At 42.2% G+C, this 23,964-nt stretch overlaps 1 protein-coding gene across 1 annotated transcript in view; it reads right to left on the reverse strand.

Moving 5' to 3' along the window:
* Positions 1-23,796, reverse strand: part of ilrun (inflammation and lipid regulator with UBA-like and NBR1-like domains) — a 109,969-nt gene extending 86,173 nt beyond the window's left edge. The window contains exons 1-2 of the mRNA XM_060918236.1: positions 23,531-23,796; positions 22,450-22,604 (exon numbers count right to left, since the gene is read on the reverse strand). Coding sequence (XP_060774219.1) covers positions 22,450-22,604; positions 23,531-23,688 — 313 coding nt within the window. The 5' untranslated portion in view covers positions 23,689-23,796. The remainder of the gene's footprint in view (positions 1-22,449; positions 22,605-23,530) is intronic.
* Positions 23,797-23,964: the final 168 nt, after the last annotated feature.

Here is a 23,964-nt window from a genome sequence, read left to right on the forward strand (position 1 = left end):
CCAAACTGGCACAATTCAAATATTTGCACAGATACAGCTAGGTCTCTAATGCCGCTTTTCCACTACAAACGCGGCTGAGCCGTGCCGTGCTGAGTCGAGCTGAGCGGGGCTGTTGGAGTTGCATTTCGACTACAACCGCGCTGAACCGTGCTGGCTGGAAGTGGGTGGACACATTGGGTGGAGTTAGCGAAAGTGGGTGGACGTCCCGTGATGTCATTAAGCAGCGCAAACAGTGACATCAGTGAGCTTTTAAGCGGTAGTCTCACGACCCGGATAGTAAACAATAAACATGGAGGACATGGAGTCGTTAGTGTTGCTGGTCTTGGTGCTGTGGCTTGTTGTCACCGACAACGCGGACAGATACTGGCAAGAGCGTATAGATGAGGCGAGGCGCATAAGGCTTCAGAAATTCTCGTAATTCGTAATTCTTCTTCTTCCGGGTTTGCGGTGTTTACAGATCCCAGTGCGCTCGCGGGGCGTGTGTGGGCATGTGAGGACACTCCTCCTCACCAATCAGTGCACAGGGGAGTGTCTGCTCACGCCCCCAGCCTCACTCAGCACGGTTTGGCTCGCTTCAGCCCCACTCCAAAACGGTGCGAGTTTTAGGGGCTAAGCAGGGCTGAAGCGAGCCGAGTCATGCTGGTTTTTGGTAGTCGAAACGCGAGCCGTGTCGGGCTGAAGTGAGCTGAAGCGAGCTGAAGTGAGCTGAAAAAGGGTAGTGGAAAAGGGCCATTTGTTGCAAATAAAATTTAGGCTCCACTCCAGCCTCTAAAAAGAAAGACTTGGTTTGCGGGTGTGCACCATCAAACTAAAATAAACCTCTTTAGTTTGAGCTTATTTAAAGTTATTTTAGCATGGAATTATTCAAAAGAAGTATTAGAATTCCCTTTAGTCTTTACTTCAAACAGAAAACTTGATTTACAACTGAAGAAAGTCGAGAAGAATCTTGGAACAAATAACACTGAAAGAATCAGATTTTCCCGTTGATTTAGAAGCTGAACACAGAACGACACAGCGTTTTACATCATACCGTTAGTTAGACCAGAGCCTTTTTTTTTTAAACAGAGATTGGCATTGATAGGTTGGGGACGTGAAATCTAACTTTATAAGATAATATTCTCACCCACACACACATTCAAAGGTTATGATAGCTTTATGACTGATTTTTGCACTGCTTCTTTTTAAATTTATGTAGCTAGTTCACTTCAGTTTCTGTTTCCTTATCATCACCACCACTGCTCCCCCCCCATAATGTCTCAGGAAACTGAGGCATGTGTCAATTGACTTAATATCACCAGTAAAATTTATCATCAATTTAATTAAAAAAAAATTATATAAAACATTTTCTCACTGACATATCTCGCCTTTAGGACCACAAAGACTAATTCTAAGCTACATTATTACAGTCGTGGCCAAAAGTTTTGAGACTGACAAATTTTGGTTTTCACAAAGTTTGCTGCTTCAGTGCTTTTAGATCTTTTTGTCAAATGTTTCTATGGTATACTGAAGCACAATTATAAGCATTTAAGTTTCAAAGGCTTTTATTAACAAATACATCCAGTTTATGCAAAAGAGTCAACAGTTACAGTGTTGACCCTTCTTTTCCAAGACTCCTGCAATTGGCCGTGGCATGCTGGAGATCAGCTTCTGGGCCAAATCCTGACTGATGGCAACCCATTGTTGCATAATCAGTGCTTGGAGTTTATCACAATTTTGGGGTTTTTGTTTGTCCACCTGCTTTTTGAGGATTGACCACAGGTTCTCAAAGGGATTAAGATCTGGGGAGTTTCCTGGCCATAGACCCACAATTTCAATGTTTTGTTCCCCGAGCCACTTAGTTATCACTTTTGCCTTGTGACATGGTGCGCCATCATGCTGGAAAAAGCATTGTTCATCACCAAATTGCTCCTGGATTGTTGAAATAAGTTGCTCTTGGAGGATGTTTTGATACCATCCATCCATTGTATGTAGCCGCTTATCCTGTTCTACAGGGTCACAGGCAAGCTGGAGCCTATCCCAGCTGACTATAGGCGAAAGGTGGGGTACACCCTGGACAAGTCACCAAGTTATCGCAGGGCATTCTTTATTTATGGCAGTGCTCTTATGGCCCTTTTCCACTACCCTTTTTCAGCTCACTTCAGCTCGCTTCAGCCCGACACGGCTCGCGTTTCGACTACCAAAAACCGGCACGACTCAGCTCGCTTCAGCCCTGCTTAGCCCCTAAAACTCGCACGGTTTTGGAGTGGGGCTGAAGCGAGCCAAGCCGTGCCGAGTGGGGCTGGGGGCGTGAGCAGACACTCCCCTGTGCACTGATTGGTGAGGAGGAGTGTCCTCACATGCCCACACACGCCCCGCAAGCGCGCTGGGATCTGTAAACACCGCAAACCCGGAAGAATAATAATTACGAATTACGAGAATTTCTGAAGCCCTATGCGCCTCGCCTCATCTATACGCTCTTGCCAGTATCTGTTGGCGTTGTCGGTGACAACAAGCCACAGCACCAAGACCAGCAACACTAACGACTCCATGTCCTCCATGTTTATTGTTTACTATCCGGGTCGTGAGACTACCGCTTAAAAGATCACTGAATCAGTGACATACAGAGCATCGTGGACGAGTTCGCGGAGCGCAAGGCTCGTCGTATGCCCTTCAAATAATGCGTGCAGTAGGCTATTGATGTTTTATTATGAGCCATGTACAGTATGTCACCTAATGTTTTTTTGTTTCTGAGTTACATGTTCGTTTGAAGGACTTAATGTACAAAATAACATAGTTGCACCCCGTAGTGTTGAAATTGGTAAACACAGTGCATTCAGTGAGGTTTGCACCGCCCTCCTTTTATTTCTGACTCTTCCTGTCACCGTTGCAACCTCTGAGCGCTCATTCGTATGCCCTTCAAATAATGTGCGCAGTATAGGCTATTGATGTTTTATTATGAGCCATGTACAGTATCCTAATGTTTTTTGTTTCTGAGTTACATGTTCGTTTGAAGGATTTGATGTACTAAATAACATAGTTGCACCCGGTAGTGTTGAAATTGGTAAACACCGCAGTTGCGGACATTTTGTAGCCTAAAATGATGTTATGATAAGCTTTAATAAAGGGCCCGGTCATTTGCCCCGCCCCCGGCCCGGCTCTGACTTGTTCCGCCACTGTCACTGATGTCACTGTTTGCGCTGCTTAACGACATCACGGGACGTCCACCCACTTTCGCTAACTCCACCCAATGTGTCCACCCACTTCCAGCCAGCACGGTTCAGCGCGGTTGTAGTCGAAATGCAACTCCAACAGCCCCGCTCAGCTCGACTCAGCTCGACTCAGCACGGCACGGCTCAGCCGCGTTTGTAGTGGAAAAGCGGCATTAGTCTGTCCTTGATGTTTTTCTTGGAGACAAGTGGCTTCTTTGCTGCCCTTCTTGACACCAGGCCATCCTCCAAAAGTCTTCACCTCACTGTGCGTGCAGATGCACTCACACCTGCCTGCTGCCATTCCTGAGCAAGCTCTGCACTGGTGGTGACCCGATCCCAAAGCTGAATCCTCTTTAGGAGACAGTCCTGGCACTTGCTGGACTTTCTTGGGTGCCCTGAAGCCTTCTTCACAGCAATTGAACCTCTCTCCTTGAAGTTCTTGATGATCCGATAAATGGTCAATTTAGGTGCAATCTTACCAGCAGCAATATCCTTGCCTGTGAAGCCCTTCTGATGCAAAGCAATGCTTGCACGTTTCCCTAGAGGTAACCATGGTTAACAGATGAAGACAATGATTTCAAGCACTGCCACCCTTTTAAAGCAACCAGTCTGCTCTTCGAACTCAATCTGCATGACAGTGATATCGGCTGCCTTGTCCCCCTTAACACTTTCGCCTGAGCTAACGAGAAGATCACTGAAATGATGTTAGCAGGTCATTTTGTAACAAGGCTAAAATGCAGTGGAAATGGGATTTTTGTGATCAAATTAATTTTCATGGCAAGGAAGGACTTTGCAATTAATTGCAATTTATCTAATCACTCTTCATAACAATCTAGAGTCAATACAAATTGCCACCATAAAAACTGAAGCAGCAAACTTTGTGAAAACCAAAACGTGTGTCAGTCTCAAAAGTTTTGGCCACGACTGTATATTACAACATTCAAAATCCCAATTGATATCCAAGTCAGCTGCTTTCTATTAATCTCTTTTGTGAGGGTGAAAATACCCCAGGGGCAAAAGCCCTGCGTGATGGGGCCCAACGATGCCACTGCATTATCCACAGGAACTCAAGACGCCACCCCAAACGTAGCTTATTTCGGTCGCTCGCCAGCTGACAGCACTTTCTTTTTGGCAATTTTTTTAATAAACCGACCCCTGTATTAATGACACTAATGTATTCAGGGATGGCCGGGGCTCTGAGTGCGTCTCCCCGTGTCTGTTTCAGCCCTTAAATCATCTTCAGTGCTTGAAGAAGCCTGCCCAAAAAACTTCGTCAGCTTAGACTGCGCCACTGTTTGATTCACGCAGAGATAATTACATCACCACACAGGGGCGATTTCTCAGAGTCAACAAGGGAAGCCGAGCTTCCCCTAAAATTCTCTCCCCAAACTGCGGCGTCTACGATGTTGAATTCTCATTAAAACAATAACTTGCATAACATAATATATGCCCAAGATTGTATTTATGTTCATAACTATCCTGTAACTTATTTGAGTGATGTCTGACGAACTTGCAGTTCGCTACGAGAATCACCTTTGCTGCCAGGCTGTAACCTCTCTTATTTCAATGGGCTCTATGGACTGGCAGCAGTGTTGCCAGATTGGGCGGTTTTAAGTGCATTTTGGCAGGTTTTGAACATATTTTGGGATGGAAAACGTCAGCAGTATCTGGCAACACTGACTGACAGTCTACGAGACGGCTCTGAACAGCCAATTTCGGCTAGTTGTTATTGGTTAAAATCAACAAAATCGTCACTTCCAGGGAAGCCGGGCTTCTCTGGGACTAAATGAGACAGTGGGAGGGACAAGAAGCCGGGCTGATAAAGGATTATTGGAGGTAGTGTTTGAAAGACATGGAGGGCGGTACTTCGGCGAGGAACACAGAAGTATGATCAGTCAGTCCCTAGCGGATGTCGAGAAAGTGCAGTCGTGTGCCAAAGTGCTGTCCGAATTTCTTTTCATATAAACGGTTCTTCTCATCGATGTCTCTGTACATTACTCTGTAAATAAATGTAAATATTACTCGTTGTGCTCCGTTAACTTTCATCCATTCTATCAGTTTGATTATTCGTGAATTCACTCGTTTATTTCATTTGTAGTTCAATCTGGTTGTAGGCTAGCTTGAGCCTTATTGGGATCTGCAGTGCTAGCTGCTAACAGAAATTGGTAAAGTCTCTGGAAAGCACAACCAGCTGGTATAACAGGGTCACAGACCATTTTCTGGAAAAGGAGCGGAGAGCAGAATTTGTGTATAAATAGTGTTCATGTTCATGAATCTGAAGTGTGTGTATTGTTCAGTAATGTTAAGAGAATGGTGGGCTCTGTGTTATAGGTTATACCTGGGTAGAATATTCAAGGTTCTGTGTGTTGCATAGCCTACCTGGTTATGAATTTCCAGACTGTGTTGCAGAAGATGTTCAAGGATGTGTTGCACAGCTGGGTGTTGTGTTAAAGACTCTGTGTTGCATATCAGGGTATGATGTTCAAGGCTCTTCGTTGAATAGCCAGTGATTTTTGGATGTTTGATATTTTTGATTAAGGATATGAGGCACTAGCCTAGCAAGCCAGACTATAACATGAAATGTACAAGCAAAAATACTTTCTGCCACTAGGTAGGGTTGTCTAGTTCACTATGCTAATGGGGCACACCTTTCTATGCTTTGATATCCGGCCTACAGGTTTTACGATGAATGCGTAAAATGGGCTTCCCCCGTTTTAAAAACCAGCAGCCGCCACTGTCACCACACCAGGCTGATTAAAACACACTGTGATTGGTCAAAAGTTTGGCGTTCATCTGGTCATTCTGTGTAGTCGATTTTTATTGGTCACAAGCATGTGCTCATTGTTTACACTCTGGCTTCCCGCCCTCTCTTTACTGTGGTTGGATTTTAGCAAACGGAGGGATTTGTGAAGGGATTTCTAGAAAAGATTACTTATGATAACGATGACAAATACATTCGTCAGTGTGACGACTGCTAGTAATTTTCTCATCACTGACGGATTATGTTCATCAATGACAAGCGCCAGCAGGAACCCTGAATATTACAAAAAGAAAACTATATAAAATAAATTTATTTATTCTTTTGTTCCCCCCATTCACTCACTCATTGACCAACTAAATGAACGTTATGCGGCATGGTGGTGTAGTGGTGAGCACTGTCGCCTCCCAGCAAAGTGGTTCTGCGTTCAAACCCAGTGGCCGACAGGGGCCTTTCTGTGTGGAGTTTGCATGTTCTCCCTGTGTCTACATGGGTTTCCCCCACAGTCCAAAGACATGCAGGTTAGGCTAACTGGTGACTCTGAATTGACTGTAGGTGTGTGTGTGTGTGTGAATGCTTGGTTGTCTCGATGTGTCAGCCCTGCGATAATTTGGTGACTTGTCCAGGGTGTACCCCGCCTCTTGCCCATAGTCAGCTGGGACAGGTTCCAGCTTGCCCATGACCCTACACAGGACAAGCGGTTACAGATAATGGATGAATGAATGTTAAATCACGTGTGATGCCCTTAAATGTCTGGGACTGCACATGCGCCAAATGGTCGCCACAATCAATGTGTGCCTACCTTAAATTGAGAGGCACTGGTAATCCACTGGATTGAAATTATTCCCCATGAAAAGAGGAATTCTCAGTAAGTGCAGGTCATAAGCTCATGTTGATTCAGTCCCTGCCCTCATACACTGCCCATCACTACTGCCAATCATGAATAAGAATCTAATAAATAAAAATACATAAATAACTAGTGCCGCTTTTCCACTACCAACGCGGTTGAGTTGGGCTGAGCTGTGCCGTGCTGAGTTGGGCTGTTGGAGTTGCATTTCGACTACAACCGCGCTGAACCGTGCTGGCTAGAAGTGGGTGGACACATTGGGTGGAGTTAGTGAAAGTGGGTGGACGTCACGTGATGTCGTTAAGCAGCGCAAACAGTCACATCAGTGAGCTTTTAAGCGGTAGTCTCATGACCCGAATAGTAAACAATAAACATGGAGGACATGGAGTCGTTAGTGTTGCTGGTCTTGGTGCTGTGGCTTGTTGTCACCGACAACGCCAACAGATACTGGCAAGAGCGTATAGATGAGGCGAGGCGCATAAGGCTTCAGAAATTCTCGTAATTCGTAATTCTTCTTCTTCCGGGTTTACGGTGTTTACAGATCCCAGCGTGCTCGCGGGGCGTGTGTGGGCATGTGAGGACACTCCTCCTCACCAATCAGTGCACAGGGGAGTGTCTCCTCACGCCCCTAGCCCCACTCGGCTTGGTTTGGCTCGCTTCAGCCCCACTCCAAAACCGTGCGAGTTTTGGGTGCTGAGCAGGGCTGAAGCGAGCCGAGTCGTGCTGCTCTGAGGTAGTCGAAACGCGAACCGTGTCGGGCTGAAGCGAGCTGAAAAAGGGTAGTGGAAAAGGGCCATAGGCTACTAGTTAAGAAAACTAAAAATGTCTTATTTAATTTGACAAAAGGAATATTTAAGTTGAGAAAGAATAAGTAGGTAATAAAATTTTTCCATTCATTTTCCCCCAAAATTACCATGGAAAACTTGAATCATAAAATTCATGAATCAAATCATGAATTTGGTGAATCGTGCCTACTACTTCGCTATAGGGGCTTTTCACTGATGCCACAGATTTTTGTTCATCATGCAGTGTCCATCATATTGCTAGGCAAACAAAGAAATATGGTTGCGACAATTAAGAATGAAAATCGAGATGACTGCAGTCAGTACCATCTCTCTGAAACAGGGCTCGACATTAAGGACTGCCTGATTGCCTGGGGAAAGTGAAACATGCATTCGGGCAAGTGGGATATTTCCCTGACATACCCGACTGGGCAAGTTGGAATAAGCGTATATTACGAACTAGCACCACAAAAATGAGACTTTTTGATATTTTATTTCAGTTCCTAAAAGCATCCCTCACTACATATCCGCCATTATGCCTTGGCTGTTTTTTTAGTCTTGGTCTCATTTACTGCTTTGCAAGTTCTTTTATATACCCCTGCTGTTGTAGTACGGTACGCGTACTGTTTATAGACCCCTTGTGCATGACGTCACACATCACGTGATAATTACAGCTGGGGTCAGACAGACACCATTTTTCATGCAAGCAAGGCTTAAACTGTCTTCAATATGGTTAATTTTTGCGCCGTTTTTACTTGTTCAAACAGAGAAATACCGTATTTTCCGGACTATACGTCGCTCCGGAGTTTAAGTCGCATCAGCCAAAAAATGCATTATGAAGACGAAAAAAACATATATACGTCGCACCGGACTATAAGTCGCACTTTTTTGAAGGGTTATTCTATCCATAGAATCTGTGATTGTATCTGATAAGCGGCGCGTGGTTACTGCGCGACTGCATTGTTTATTTAATAAACGAACAGCTGAGCAGTGATAACGCGCCCTTTGCCCTGTAAGTAGCCTAGTCTGATTATTTTAAATATCTACTACTATCTTTAATACTATCACTATCGTTATTACTAATAGCCTATATTATTATTATAACTAATATTAGTAGCCTATTACTGATGCATTAATCAGTTTGCTTTTAGAATATTTTTACCGGTAGGGCTTATTATCGCCCCATGGCTCTTTCATCTGTGTTATTAAAGCTGTAGTCATCATCGAGGAGTGTCATTCTTCATTTTTGTCAAATTTTATTTCAGCAAATCAGAGGTCAAGTAGGCTATAGGTATATCATCTCCAAAGACAGGTACGGTAGTAAAAACAACCGTCTAGTGAAAAAAACAACAACAACCGCTTTTAAATCCCCTACTTAAATCCTTAAAATGAGTCATTTAACTCATGTCTTGTGTGATCTGATCTCCAATGGTGAAATAAACCGGTTGTGATGAGTACAGTCTGTTATTTTAGAAGATAAATGTAATATATAATTTAATATATAGACTAATAAAAATTAATATTTTATAATATAATATCACGACATATTACTGTCTGTAACTGTTTGTCACTAAAGCGTTTTCTAAGATCATAATGTCTGATATTATTATTATTTTACACACACAATAAGCGCATGTGCTTTAAGTTATAGTAAACCATCCCCCGCCTTTTTTTTTTGGAGTCGCCGGACCCACCCACCTCCTGCGTTCTGGGACCTCCCACTTCACAAATTAAGCACTGCCTAAAATCACTACATAACTTATTTAAATAACTATAGGCCTATCATTAATAATAAAACACAGGTCAATCAAGTTTATCAAGCTGATGATTTCACTCCAAATCAGCAAATCCATTGAATTCCTCATCCTCGGTGTCGCTTCTGAACAACTCTGCCTCCAGCGGCAGATGAAGCACCGTTTCCTCTTCTTCTGCGTGGCTGTCGTCAGACTCAGCATCAGCTCCAGTTATTCCGCGGTGAAAAAAAAAAAAAAAAAAAACATATATACGTCGCACCGGAGTATAAGTCGCATTGCCAGCCGAACCATGAAAAAAAGTGCGACTTATAGTCCGAAAAATACGGTAGATAAAAGGCATTACCGTCTCCCCGCTATCAAGAAAAATGTTAACAAATAGAAGAAAATGCTTCAAGAACAACGAGGAAATGAGTGGTTAAAGAATATGAGGACAGGAGCTCAGTCTGGAAACTCCAGAGAAATTCACGATTGTATTTAAAATGTATTTTACAAAAACAAAGTCGGAAGTGACGATGGAAGAGTTTGCTTAAGAAACTCGCTTTATTTTTTTCTGCTCACATTCGAGTTAGTTCCTTCATGAAAAAGTGTTTGATTTTCTTACAGGTGAAGCCGCTTCCTTATTCGATACAGAAAACCCAGATTGGTTTCAAACAACTCTGGCATAAAAAAAAAAAATCAAAAAGGAGCGACATGCGCGATAATCTGCTTTGTTCTTTCAGGATTTAACAACAGAGAGAGATGGAGCTTTGTTTCTGTTATCAGAGGAACACAGTCCTGTGCAAAATATTTATACATCTGTTTATCATCCACCAAAAAAAACCTCACACTGCGTCATGACAGAGCGGCTGCACTGATTCAGTTACAGGTTGCCAGGTCTGTATAAAACACCCACAACCTATACATTAAATAATTTTAAACTTAAAACATTATCGTGTCTGTCATGATGCAGCACGAGGTTTTTTTTGTTGTTGTTTTTTTTAACCCAGAGGTGGATGATAACCCCCCCCCCCCCCCAAAAAAAAAAACATATATAAATATTCTCAAACACGGTACTGTTCAAAAGTCTTGGCACCCTATTATTTTCTTCATACAAACTGTTATAGATTTCTATTTTATGATTTCTACATTATCGAGTAATGAACCTACAGTCAGAGAGTTCTACACAAACACACAACTTTACAATAGCTGCATGCATATGAAATGGAAATAAATCGACTAAGGCTATTTTGGATAAAATTGTTATTGTCCGTTACAAGTAAAAAGTAACCAATAACCAAACTTCAACTCAATGACTACGTTTACATGCACATCCAAATCGAGCTGCTGTTGGTAATCGAGCTGAAGGTCCCAGCAGGGTGCCAGAGAAATCCAATCCTACATGCACAGTGTTTAAATCGAGCTATTGTTATGAGGTGCATTGTGCACCCGAGCCACAGGTGGCGCTACACGCCCCATCGTGTTGGTACACTTCCGGTTATCGTCATGAAGAGCTATTCAAGAGTATAAACAAAGTGACTACAGGCGGAAATTAGCATGCACTGCTATAACCTGGTACAGACATCTGTCCTTACCACAAGGATAATGTTTAATTTGTACACTGTCCCTTTTAAAAATAAAATAAACTCTAAGAAGAGTGTTTGTAGTTTGTATGTACGAACAGAAGTGTTCCTAATGAAGTGGGCGGCTAAGGTGAAGTGTCATGCCGACCGAGGCTGTTTTTTCGACACAATTCACAGCTATGCAACAGCTGTACAGATGTATTTGGTGATACAGTAAGTGAGCTAAATTTTAACAGTGCAAACAATGCCACAAAAAGAAAAGATTCATGCCATTGTCATGATTCGTTGTCATGCTGACCGAGGCTGTTGTGTTTCCCTTGTGGTCTTGTCACTTCCGGAAGGGGCAGTGCTGAAGTAAGTAGCTCGAATACGTAGCTCAATAGGGTTTACATGCACTAAGTAGCTCGGCAGAAATCGCATAATCTAGGTCGTGTAGCTCGATTCCAAGAAATCAAGTTCGGTTCAATTTCAGCCGAATTAAGGTGTATGCATGGCATTTTGAACTTCGATTTCAGTCGAGCAACGGCAGAAATTCGATTCTCTCTATGTGCATGTAAACGTAGTGACTGTGTGATCATTTTAAGCTGCAATTCACAACTATTCAATGGGTTTCCTAAAAATAAATAAATAAAAGTTGTGCCCCCCAGGGCAAGTGGGTTTAAAAGTTAATGTCGCGCCCTATGAAACGATAAAAAGTTTAGATAATACCAGCAGATTATGTTGTATCAAAAAGCTGAAACATGCAGGCATCACAGAGCCATATCATTCACCCACAAATGTTTTTATTCCACTTGAAGTCTTCAGCAAACCAGCTACTGGATTTGGGACATTACAGCATCCTGAACTATTTAGTATTTCTGAATACACCAGAGATGCTAAAGGCATATGAAAGTACAGATGCCTACCAATATTTCGAGGCAGGTTCTGTACATGCTGGAATGTCACTGGAAATTCCTGATAAAGAAAAATACATTATGATAAAGATAAGCTCAAATGTGGACTTCGAATGGGGGGGAACCCCTCCAAGCCAGGGCCTAGATCTAGCATATTTTATAGCGTTTAGCCTCATCTGCATTATCAGTACATAAACATGCTGTTAGTCTCACCAAGCATTAGGACTAATATAAAATATCACGTTCAAAGCCCACATCCAGATATATATTTTAAAGATCATAGGCAACAGTTTTAATTTTATGCACATTTGAAACTTTATATGTTAAAAAAACCCTCTGTAATTTTCTTCTGGTCCCAAGAAGTATAAGTAATAATTAAAATAAGTTAGCGCGGATCGTGGCAAATTTCTGTTCGGCTATTTTCGTGACCACTCGGCGCGTTACGTCATTTAAAACAAACCACTTGAGTTGAGTCCAATTCCGTTTATTTACATTAAAGTTCAGCTTGAGTGCAGACGTGCGTTCAGGAATTTCCAAAGAAAAACCATGCCTTATTGCTGTGCAGTGAACTGGAACAACGGGACCGGTTCAGGAAGTTTTTACCTTTTACCGAGACAGGAGAAGAGGCAGAGAGAGCGGGTTGGCTTTTTCCGAAAAAAGAGACGAGGCGGAGCGAGCGGGTTGGCTTTTTCTGGAAGAGGAGACGAGGCGGAGCGAGTGGATTGTGTGCGTGAAACAAAATCAAGCAGTCAAAGAAGAAACGGACCAGCAACGCTCAAGCAAAAAGGAGAAGATCGGAGGGAAACATTTTTTACTTTTGCTTGCAACTGACAAGTCAAGAATTCTGAGGGATCCTGTACAATCATTGTGGAAATGAGACAAAGGGATATTTCCTCACTTAGAGTCAACTATAAATAGTATAATGCCGCAGATGGCAGGCTAATGTGGCCTACCGGCGCACTGCCAAGTAATCGTTACCTATATCCACTAGGGAGAGTGGTTTAATTATTCTTCAAAAGGGCTCTTATTTAGCATTACGACAAAAGTAGGAATTTATCATAACTACCAGGATAAATCGTTTGGGTGCGAGTCTTGTTGAGGTCCGGGGTCACCGCGATCAGAGTCAGCAGAGTCGCTGTCCGATTCCGAGGCTGCACGGTCAAATCAGGGAGCCACATTCACCGATTGCTTTGCAACGGCCATAGGTTCATACATATATGGCTTCACCTCTCGATATTCAATTTGGAGAGTTCCTACTTCAAAATCGTTATCGCTTTCAGACATTTTACACAACCTCTCACGACCAAAGTCTGTGCACATGTGCTCAGTTCGCAAGTAAACACAGAACTGCTTCCAGTCTGTTTGGCTTAAATGACGGCACGATGACTGCCCTCTGGAGGTGAAAGTGCGCATAAGTGAGATGTAAACAAACCTTCGGAAATTGGGCAAAACAGTAAATTTTAACTGTTTATTCAATTTTAGGGTGCAAATTAGACACTAGGAAGATTGAATTCACTTTTTGGGTTGTTCTGCTAGACAAAGTTGATATTCTACGTTTCATCTCCGACCATTAACGTTCAGACACTTGCCATTTGGCATGTTTTTTATAGTGTAGTAGAGCTACTATGTATGACACGCTTGTGTATGAACCAGTAGACTGTACTGTATAGTGCCAGACCATACAACCTGTTAAAAACTTTACTATCAAGACCAAAATTCTGTCTGTGTGACGTCAACTTATGGACTTGTTGAATGTTAAGTTGAGTATGCTGAGGCTAGATCTAGATCTATGGGATTTTTATAACCGAATGGCCTTGAGCTAGAAAAAGTGTTGGTAGAAAACATTCCCCCACACACAGGAATGCCCTGTTGGCATCCAGTCTTCCTGTTTAACTGCAGCTCGCCATCTTTCTCATCTTTCTAGGTTTGCTGGGAAGTGGTGAAAAGTTAAACTAGGCTCATCTGCATGTCTGTTATTACATCCAAAAGCACTACAGGTCTCTGGCATTGTTCTTTTCAATGTAACTTCTACAAGTTTATCTGTAGATGTTTACAGAATTGGGATTACAATTACTCACATACACTTGTGCCAGTCGCTGTCAAACACAAAGCTCGCCTGGCAACATGGCCGCATAAACAAGTTCACAGTTATGTCGTCATGTGCTCTGACTTTATAGTCCATTTATTTTACTATTTTACAATGTGCAGTACTTTATAAGATGACTCTCCATGCAATACTTTTATAATGCGCAATTGAGGTTTTTCACCCACGTGACCAAGTCATGTGATGCATCGTTAGGCTGCCATTTTGGACGTCGTGGCTCAAATCAGTTTGAATGCGAGGAAGGCGACAAACGAAAAACAAAAGAAAAAGGAGCGAGATGCAGAAAACACCTTCACTATCCAGCGACGTAGGGGATTTACAGGGCGAGCAGAGGGAGAGGTATTTGCAAAAATTGAGGTTAGCAGGCTTAGAGAACGACGTTTACCTGCTTCCACCAGGATTGCTCACTGACGTACGGAAGTACACGAAGCCCTCGTCTTTACCTGACTTCGGCCCACATGATCTGTATACCTGTGTCGTTAAAAACCCATCGCCATACACAGGTATTGATCTGAAAGCGTATGAGAGTTTGGATGCCTACAAATATTTTGTGTCAGGCTGGGTAACATGCCTACATCAGTGGGTCGTCCCTGGAGCCGGTGGTCGCCATCTTATTACAGCTAAGGTTTGTTCACATTTTAATTTACTTTCGGTCCTCACGATAAACAAAATGTTATTAAATGTCATTGAAATAACTTCTTAGTCTGTTGAGACATGGCCCGTTATAAATTTGCTGTTACCAGGCAATGACCAAGAACTGTATTATTAGGGTCGGTGTCTGTGTTGTAGCAGTGTACTAGCAGCTAGCTGTTAGCACTAGCTAATGTCAACAACATCATAGCTGGTATGTTACTGTAGCAATGTTTACGTTCAGTCATTTGGATGACTTAAAACCTTTCAGTCTCAAGTTTTTCCTTTACTGGATTTACTAGTTTACTGTAATTATGATCCGGCAGCTATTTACACCGGATCCAGTATAAATAGCTGCCGAAGCATGCTGCTTAATTTGAGGGGGAGCAAGCCGGAGCGCGCTGCTTAATTTGAGGGGGAGCAAGCCGGAGCGCGCTCCGGCAGCTATTTACACTGGATCCGGTGTCTGTAACACGTTTTTTTTTTTCAAGCTGGTTCTCCCTCTCTGTCTGCAGCGTTAGTATGTAGCTTGACCTTCAAAATGGCGGCCACCGGGGCGTCACGTGACCCTTTGACGTCAGGTGAAAAACCTCAATACCACACTCCATAACGTGAAACACAATATATTCACCTCAGGACTGTGCACCTTACACACAACACATACACCAAGTCTGTGCACCTTACCTTACCTTGCAATACTTCATAATGTGTAATATATAATATCATAATCTTATAATGTGACTCTCTCGTGCAATAATTTATAATGTGACTGTCTCTGTGCAATACGTTATATGTGCAATACCTCACTCCATAATGTGTAACACAACACATACACCTCAGACTGTGCACCTTACCCCCCCTTACACCCCCCTTTTCTCTCTCTCTCTCCACACTGTTTGCACCGTTATTGAAGATGCTTTAATCTCATTGTACATGTGTATAGTGACAATAAAGGCATTCTATATTCTATTCTATGTGAAATGCCTATAGTGGATTATAGAAAGTTGAGTGCCTTGAGGAAAATTGGAACCACCCTGCATCAAGGAGGCACAACACACCATCAATGAAGTAGTCTATTAGTCTATGGAAGTTATAGGTTTAATAACTGTCAATTTATCATTCTAAAGTTAAATTATCACATTTACTGAATATTTATTGCAGCTCAAATCAGACAACAATTTTAGTCACAACTATTCCAGGTAACAGGTCAAACTTTTACAAAGTTAAGAATTAAAAATGACAGTCAAGACTAAATATATTCTATGTGGCGTTTTCATTATGGGACAAGATTGTAAAAACTGCAGAAGACCTTATGTTTTGCTATATTTACAATCAAAAACTATTAGTACACTATAGACAACAGGCTGCAAAAAACAGACACAAAGAGGGGGAAAAAAACCCACCACTTCACACACATTATTCCAGGTGTAAAGGTCAAATTGATTCAGGCATTCTGGTGCCCCCCCCCAAAAAAAAAAAAAACACTTCCCACTCTATGGTAGGCTGGCCTGTACGCTTTCAGTTGAGGGGTAAACTAACAAATCAAAATATCTGGTATGGTCCTCTAATCATGACTAGTGGATGGTCACAAAAACATTTATTAAAAAAAAAAAAAAGATCCATAAAGGTGATCTTCAAATTACAAATCACTTTGAATGTGTTTTCAAGAGACTCTGAAATATGAAGAGAATATGATAAGCACTTTAACGGTTCTGAATTGACCCAGCTGCAAAAAGAGAACCGTGTATGCAGTTTATTTTGGACTGTATGTTTTTGTCTGTAAATGTGAGCTGCAAGGTATAAACTGGGTGAAGCACAGAGCTGCATAAACGTGATTCGTTTTGAATATTTGGACTAATAAGCAAAACTAAATTAGCTAATTATATAAATAATTTGTTTAACAATTTATTGAGTGACTGCTCTGTGTTCTCTGTGCTCAGGTGACTTTTTTAAACTTAATTTTTTATTTAGTTTTGTATCAATAATGGTATACACATTTTCATACAACTTTTTCCTTTTACAACTGTCGATAGGCTTTATACATATGTAAGTATTAAGCAAGAAAACACAAGGATGGATGAATGAATGAATAAATAAATAAGAGGGGAAAGGCACAAGTGTCCACTCAGATATATCATGTGTACACACACATTTATTCTATCCACTTTTACTGGATATGAGCAATCACACACACTGTCTACTCTACTACTAGGCTATCAGCTCATACTTTGAGAAGAAAAACAAAATGGCAGAGCATGTTGCTGAAGCAACCGAGGACAAAATAAAAACTCTACTTGAAAACAACCCCCCCGCCACCAAAAATAAATAAATATAAAAATAAAACCCGCAATAAAATATGGATAAAAAGTATTTGATGGTAAAAACATTTTTCCCCCCCAAGAATTATTACAGCATTTTTCACAAATTGCTACCGTCATTTTGCCGGGTTGTTTACATTCTAAGCGGAAATGATTGTCTTTGTTTTGTGTAAAGTTTTTATTCATCGAATTTGCAAAAAATAAAAAGCATACATAACCAACTTTTTCCTCGCCTCATCAGGCCATCCTTAAAAAAAAAAAATCCGTTTCCTGTCCACCGGGTGAGCAAAAAAATTTTCAGTTGGGAGGGAGGTTTTTTTTTTTTTTAATATATGGATGGATAAGAAATCGCAATGCTGTGTTTTGCTTTTTCTTTCAGTACTTTTTTATTACAAAAGCAGACACATTTAATAAAATATGACGGTTTAATCAACTGAAACTTGTACAAAAACTAAGTTAGCATTTTAAATGCTGACTGCAACATTTGCAAAACTTTTACAAAGGTACTTAAAATGTCCGACACACGGACTTTTTGTAGTTCTAAATCGACCGTTAGGCCGAGTTCGGATGAAATTACACTATTAAAATGGTCACTGAATGATTTGTTTTTCTGAATCTTTACTATTTTGTTGTTCGCTAGAATACCATTTTGCGATTTCACACTTAAGCAAATGTTTGAAAACTCCGGATCTCCTTCCTTCATGGTGGCTGCCATTTTTTTGTGCCGCACAGCGCATGCGCAGAGCTGATTCAATTCTATATTCTGCGCGGAATGCAGGGTTTTCCACAAGCGCCGGCTGCCGGCCATACAGCCGACTACACAATTAAGTCCAGCTGGCTATTTTAATGACTTATTTTTGTAGCCCACAGGCTCTAAATATTAATTTTCGATTTTAATAAAATTAAATGTTTATCTAACGGACTGACAATAATGTCAAACTGAACCGCACTCATTTAAGTTGTGATTCGCGCTGTTTGTACCGATAATAACCACAAATTCCCCGCCGACTTCGTTGATCAAGGGAGAGTAACTCATCCGCGGCCTCGACATGCAGTGTGCGCGTGCGCACTCGGCGGAGGCAGTAGTGTGTCGGAGGGAACAGAAGCAGAGATGATGCTTATTTTATCTCCGGTAAACCAGTCTTCTCTCGTTCAATTACGTGCTGGCATCAAAAGACACCGTTGGTTGTAAATGAAACCAAACTGAGTGGTTGGAGTGTATTTTCATACACAAATGGAGAAATGCTCGCTGAGTGTTTAATTGTGTAGCCCCACTGCAGACCGTTGTCGTTGTTAATTTATAGCATGCTCAGTTGCGTGAATGTGTCATGCACCGAAAATAAGAGATTTACAAGCCAGGAACGCCTCATGATGCAATACGCAAGAAAAGAAAGATGATTTACTGCCATTTTACTTAGTATTTGAGTAAAGTGAATAAATAAATGGTCTGTGGAAAATACATTTAATCCTGGGAACTGCGTGCACAGGAGTTTATTTTGTGTTTACTCCCCCCGGCTGGCTACTTATTTGTCATGGCTGGCTAGTATGAGCCTAAGGCTACGTTTACATTAGGCCGTATCTGTCTCGTTTTCTTCGCGGATGCACTGTCCGTTTACATTAAACCACCTGGAAACGGGAATCCGCCAGAGGTGAGAGGTGAAACGTCTTCAAGAATTTCAAGCAAGTCCAGTTGCCTTCTTTAGCAACCACGGTTTACTATGACCTGGATGACTGAGGCTACGTTTACATTAGACCGTATCTGTCTCGTTTTCTTCGCGGATGCACTGTCCGTTTACATTAAACCACCTGGAAACGCCGGGAAACAGGAATCCGCCAGCGTCCACGTATTCAATCCAGATCGTGTCAGCTCCGGTGCTGTGTAAACATTGAGAGTACGCGGATACGCTGTGCTGAGCTCTAGCTGGCGTCTCATTGGACAACGTCACTGTGACATCCACCTTCCTGATTCGCTGGCGTTGGTCATGTGACGCGACTGCTGAAAAACGGCGCGGACTTCCGCCTTGTATCACCTTTCATTAAAGAGTATAAAAGTATGAAAATACTGCAAATACTGATGCAAATACTGCCCATTGTGTAGTTATGATTGTCTTTAGGCTTGCCATCCTTCCACTTGCAAGTGGTAAGTGATATGCGCTGGGATCACACACACAGCAGCTCAGTCCCGAATCACTGCTTGTGCACTTCACTCGCGCGCTGTGTGAGCTGCGCAGGGCCGGAGTGCGCACCCTCCAGAGGGCACTCGCTGTTCAGGGCGGAGTGATTTGGAGCGCAGGATGCCTGCGGAGCCGAGCGTATCCGTGTACTGGCGTTGCTGTGTGCACGCGAATCGTGTATTGGTGTTGCTGTGTGCACGCGAATCGTGTATTGGTGTTGCTGTGTGCACACTAATCGTTTTAAAAACGTTAATCTGATGATCCGCTGATACGGTCTAATGTAAACATGGGCTTAGTGGAAAGCCCCGGGAATGCGTAAATGTCAAGTTTGATTTTAGATTTATGAACCCGGAAAAAAAAAAAAGTGTCAAAAAACCCGGGGGCGTTGTGGCTCAGGTGGATAAGGCGCCACACCATAAATCCGGGGACCCGGGTTCGATTCCGACCCGAGGTCATTTCCCGATCCCTCCCTGTCTCTCTCCTGTTCATTTCCTGTCTCTACACTGGCCTATCCAATAAAAGGTGAAAAAAGCCCAAAAAATCTTTAAAAAAATGTCGAAAAACCGGCGTTAAAAAAAAAAATTTCAACTGCACCAACGGCACTCACCCGGCCGGTGGACCGGAAACAGAACATTTTTTAATAATGGCCCCAGCCATCAGCTTATGTACGACTTGATTTCGTGGAATAACTGTGAAAGTGACACAGGTCGATGTGCTGGTTCAGGAATCCCTTAATCCACTCCCCTTTCTGAATTGTTTGAGCTGACACCCATCCCCAGAGATGGTATACATCATCTTTGTTTCAATACATTTTATTTCCTAACGCGGGCCGTCCTAACCACGTGTTAGTCTGTTTCCAAACCACTTGGCAGCCAGTTTGGAAGTCACTTAAGGTCAAGTCAGAGGTTGCGACCACGGAGGCACAGCAAACACGGCGGATCACCCAGATCGAACGAAGACTCCTAAATCGAGACCCAAAAAAAAGAGGATTTCAAGGAAGTACCAGACACTGTCAGAGGCAAAACACGCCAGAAAAGAGAGGGAAAATAAATATTCAAAATCTAAACACACCTGTGAGCTTGAAGGCTCTCGAGCACTCGCTTCTGTGTCGGAGGCTGCCAGGTTTGTTGTGACCTCGCTCATTATAATATTATAATGAGGATAAACTTCGGCTGTTTCCATACCCAAGTATAAACATTAGCGTGCTGTATTTTTCCAACTCATTCTCCTTCACAGGCATGAGGCAGCAGGCAATACAGCGCGTGATTCAAGTACTTAGGGGTTATTCTAGCTCCACAGGGTACTATTCATCTTTTCAATACATCGACCTGTGTCACTTTAAAATGTATGTTAAAAAAAAGGTAATAAACAAAAAGTTTTTGCATATGTACGTAAAAAATAAAGTTTGTGTGTGTAATGAGTCTGTGAGATTTTTTTTTTAAACAAGTTCTTTACTTCATGCACTTGATCAAGGTTTACCTTTTTCAATCACCATGTTTGTGAACAGTTAATCAAAGGTTTATGAGTGTGACCTTTTGGTTTGTTTAATTCTGTGGAGCAGTGTGAAAGTAAATCAAACCAAATGCATGTTTCATTCTGATTCGGACATGGCAAAAGGACTCAAGTAAGTTTGAAAGGGCCCTTACAGTACCAGTACCTCAGATCATGTGACTAGAGATGAAAGTGGAGCAAAGAAAAAAAATCCTGAACTTTTGAAAGTCAAACTGGGGGGGGGGCAACGTCCCCCGAAAAATTTTAATAACTTAACACGCAAAACCCTGCATTCTAGTGCATTTTAGTACTTATTTTCACTAAAACAAATAACTTATAAGCCTTTTTCTTTCATGTACATTAATGATTAACATGTCAAAAATATCAAATTTAATTCCCCTAGTTAAGGAGTAATTTTCAGGAGTGCATTTAGAAAACGCGGTGATTTTCCTGCCTACACAGTTCATTACTTTGAAAATAATCAGACAATTGAAGGTAAACTCCGCAAAATCCCAAAACAGTCCTGTTAAAAAGTAAAAGGTCTGTTAGAGTTTCTAAAGCTTTCAGGTTTCAATGTTGGGGACACTGAGCCTCGTTTATCAATCTTTTAGTAGAGTTGTGCGTTTGCATAAGCTAAAGTGAACTAAACATTTCCAATTCATATTTATGCAAGTTGAAGACAATTGTTTACATTACTTCGCATTTAAACATACCAATGAATACCAAATTTCTCATGTAAATCAGGGGCATAGCTAGGATTTTTAAGGGGTGTGTGTTACACACTGACTGGCAGCCTGAGTACATTACGTAACAAAAAATAAAATTGCCATTGCCAGTTTTAGGTAGCTTAGAAACCGGCTCTTCCATTATTGCTGTTTCTTCCATGTTTTCTTGATGCGTTCTAGAAACGGCACTAAAACTTGGCTTCGAAACCACAAAATGCAACTTTGATGGAAAAAAAAATATATATAGTAAAATTGCTTACCTCTCTTCACGTCGAAAGAAGGAGAAAAGTTTTGCTTGTTTTGACATGGCGAATTATTAACACAAGGAAATACTTGTAATTTGCAACTAAAAAGACTGCAGCTACACTGGCAGCTTGAACGTGCTTTCTAGCGCGATTGTGTTGCGCTTGCGCAGAACGGTGTCAGTCCTGTGCGCCTTGGGCGCGCACGCCTAACGAGCTCCGGCACACGCACCGTTAACAAAGAACACCTGTCTTTAATCAATGAACTATGTTTGGGCTATTCAAGGACTGCGTCCATGCAAGGACGACGCGAAGTATTATGCCGCATCTAGGAACGCGAAAAATCCGAAAAATACATTTCTCCATTCGGAAAACCAGAGATTTTCAAGAGTTGTGTCAAATATCCGGATTTCCAGGTAAATCCGGAAGACTTTCATCTATATTACCCCTTTTCCACCAAATCAGTTCCAGTGCTGGTGCTGGTTCACAACTCGTTCAACTTGCGAGCCAGCTGAGAACCAGTTTGCTTTTCCATAGCTCGCGGTGCTAAGGGAAGCCACGTCATTACGTCGTTGTATACGTCAGTTACGTCGCTATGTTTGCATAAACCTTGGCGCGAATATCGAAGCAAAAACAACACGGAAGAAGCAGCAGCAACAACAATAATAATGGATGACTTCGCGTTTGTACAGCTGCTGCTTCTCGTCGCTTAAAAATGGCGACCTTTCGCGGTCTTGTTATTGGTCTTAACAACTCCGCCCCCCACTGACGTAAGCGGTTCTTTCCTCTGGCCCAGCAGAGAGTTGGTGCTAGCCTGGAACCGGTTTTTCTGGCCCCAGAGCCAGTTCTTTGTCAGTGGAAACAGAAAACCCGGTTCCAAACTAAGCACTGGCCCCGAACCAGCCCTGGAACTGCTTTGGTGGAAAAGGGGCATATGTGGCCCTGTCTTTTCCAGCAGTATTTACAATGAAAGTGAGCACAAACCTGTATTCTGTATCCGCCACGTCTTTGTGAACTGTGTGTCAGGGGGCACAGACTCGCCCTCGCCAATGGTCACATCTTCTACAAAAGACATGGATGGCGTGTTGATGTTTGGACTCTCAAAGTCATAATACGCTCCGATGGCTGCTTGGAGATTCCTGTTAAGAAAGTGAAAATATGCTATTAAGAGAGGAGTTCAGGGAACTCAAAATCCACATAAAATCTAGTCTTAAAAAGTAAAATAAAATGTGGCCTTGTACAATACAAAAAGTGTTATTACAATGTATTACAGCCAGTACATAAAACCTTCCTTACTAGAGTAGCAAATTATTGTAAAACTGGAAAATAAAAAGTCAACTGGGATATTAGGAGTAGGAACACGGTGCGCTATGTAACTGTGACCCACAACAGGAGTTATCAAACTTAACTACAGTCAGCAAGCAAGCCAGTTATCAGTGAGCGCCAAGATGCAAAAAAGAATGCATTATTTTCTTGCGCTCAGAAACATAAAAACTTTAACCCTGTGAGTTTTACATCAGTTACACTTCATCTGACAAACTCCAATTCATATCAGACAGCAAAATACTGACTGAAATCACTGTGATTATGCCAGCTAGCCGTCATGCTAACGAGCAAGCTAAGCCATGTTGACAAGCAAAGGGAAGCTAATGTTAGCCGAGTTAGCAAACATGAGGCACCTGGCTAATGTTTTGCTCGCTTAGTAAGAATAACAGACGAGGCTTTAATGTTGTGTCAGCGTACTCACCGCCTATTCACGCCAAATTTGTTTCCATTTTGCATTCGTTACATTTCACGTGTATTTACCTCTACCTCTTGCTTTTCGAGATAACTTAGCTACACCGATACTCGCTAGTTTAGTAATGGTACTTTTGAAGTAAAGTTAGCTTAGCCACATTTGATGGCAAAAACAAAAACAACTTCTACCGTTTAGACACACGACTTGATCTAGTTTTATTTTATAAGCAACAATGCAAATTCTCTACGGGTTCAAAACTAATATCACAAATCAGTGCTGTGAAAATAGACATGAGTAAGTTAGGCCCGTCTGCCTCCTCGGACTCACCAGTTGGTCATGTCCAGGAAGAAGGCGCAGCCGGCCGGGTTCAGCTGGAAACCCAGAAGCCTCTGGAACTCAGAGATGAGCACATCTTTATCCGTGGTGCCCATGCAACTAAACTTTTGCATGAGCTCCTGGTCCAGATCGACGTCCATGCCCTCCATGAGCAGGTTTCCCGGGGCAGCGGCGGGATAACTTGTTAATTTAGTCCGAGGCCTACTTCACTCATAACAACAACCTCAGAGACTCGACAGCGAGCCCACAGTACGCATGGCTCAGGAGGAGGAGTGACGTCATCACGCACAACGTCAGCTGTTGCTATTCGAGCGCATGTTTCTGAGTGGGCGCGCACACACACACACACACACTCCTCATTCCTCTCCATGATGGCTCATACCTGAATTCACGCTTCATCTCTGAATTAGTCAAGTCAACTTTAT

This window comes from Neoarius graeffei, chromosome 4, assembly GCF_027579695.1.
Source record: "Neoarius graeffei isolate fNeoGra1 chromosome 4, fNeoGra1.pri, whole genome shotgun sequence".
In the NCBI taxonomy this organism is placed as follows: Eukaryota; Metazoa; Chordata; class Actinopteri; order Siluriformes; family Ariidae; genus Neoarius; species Neoarius graeffei.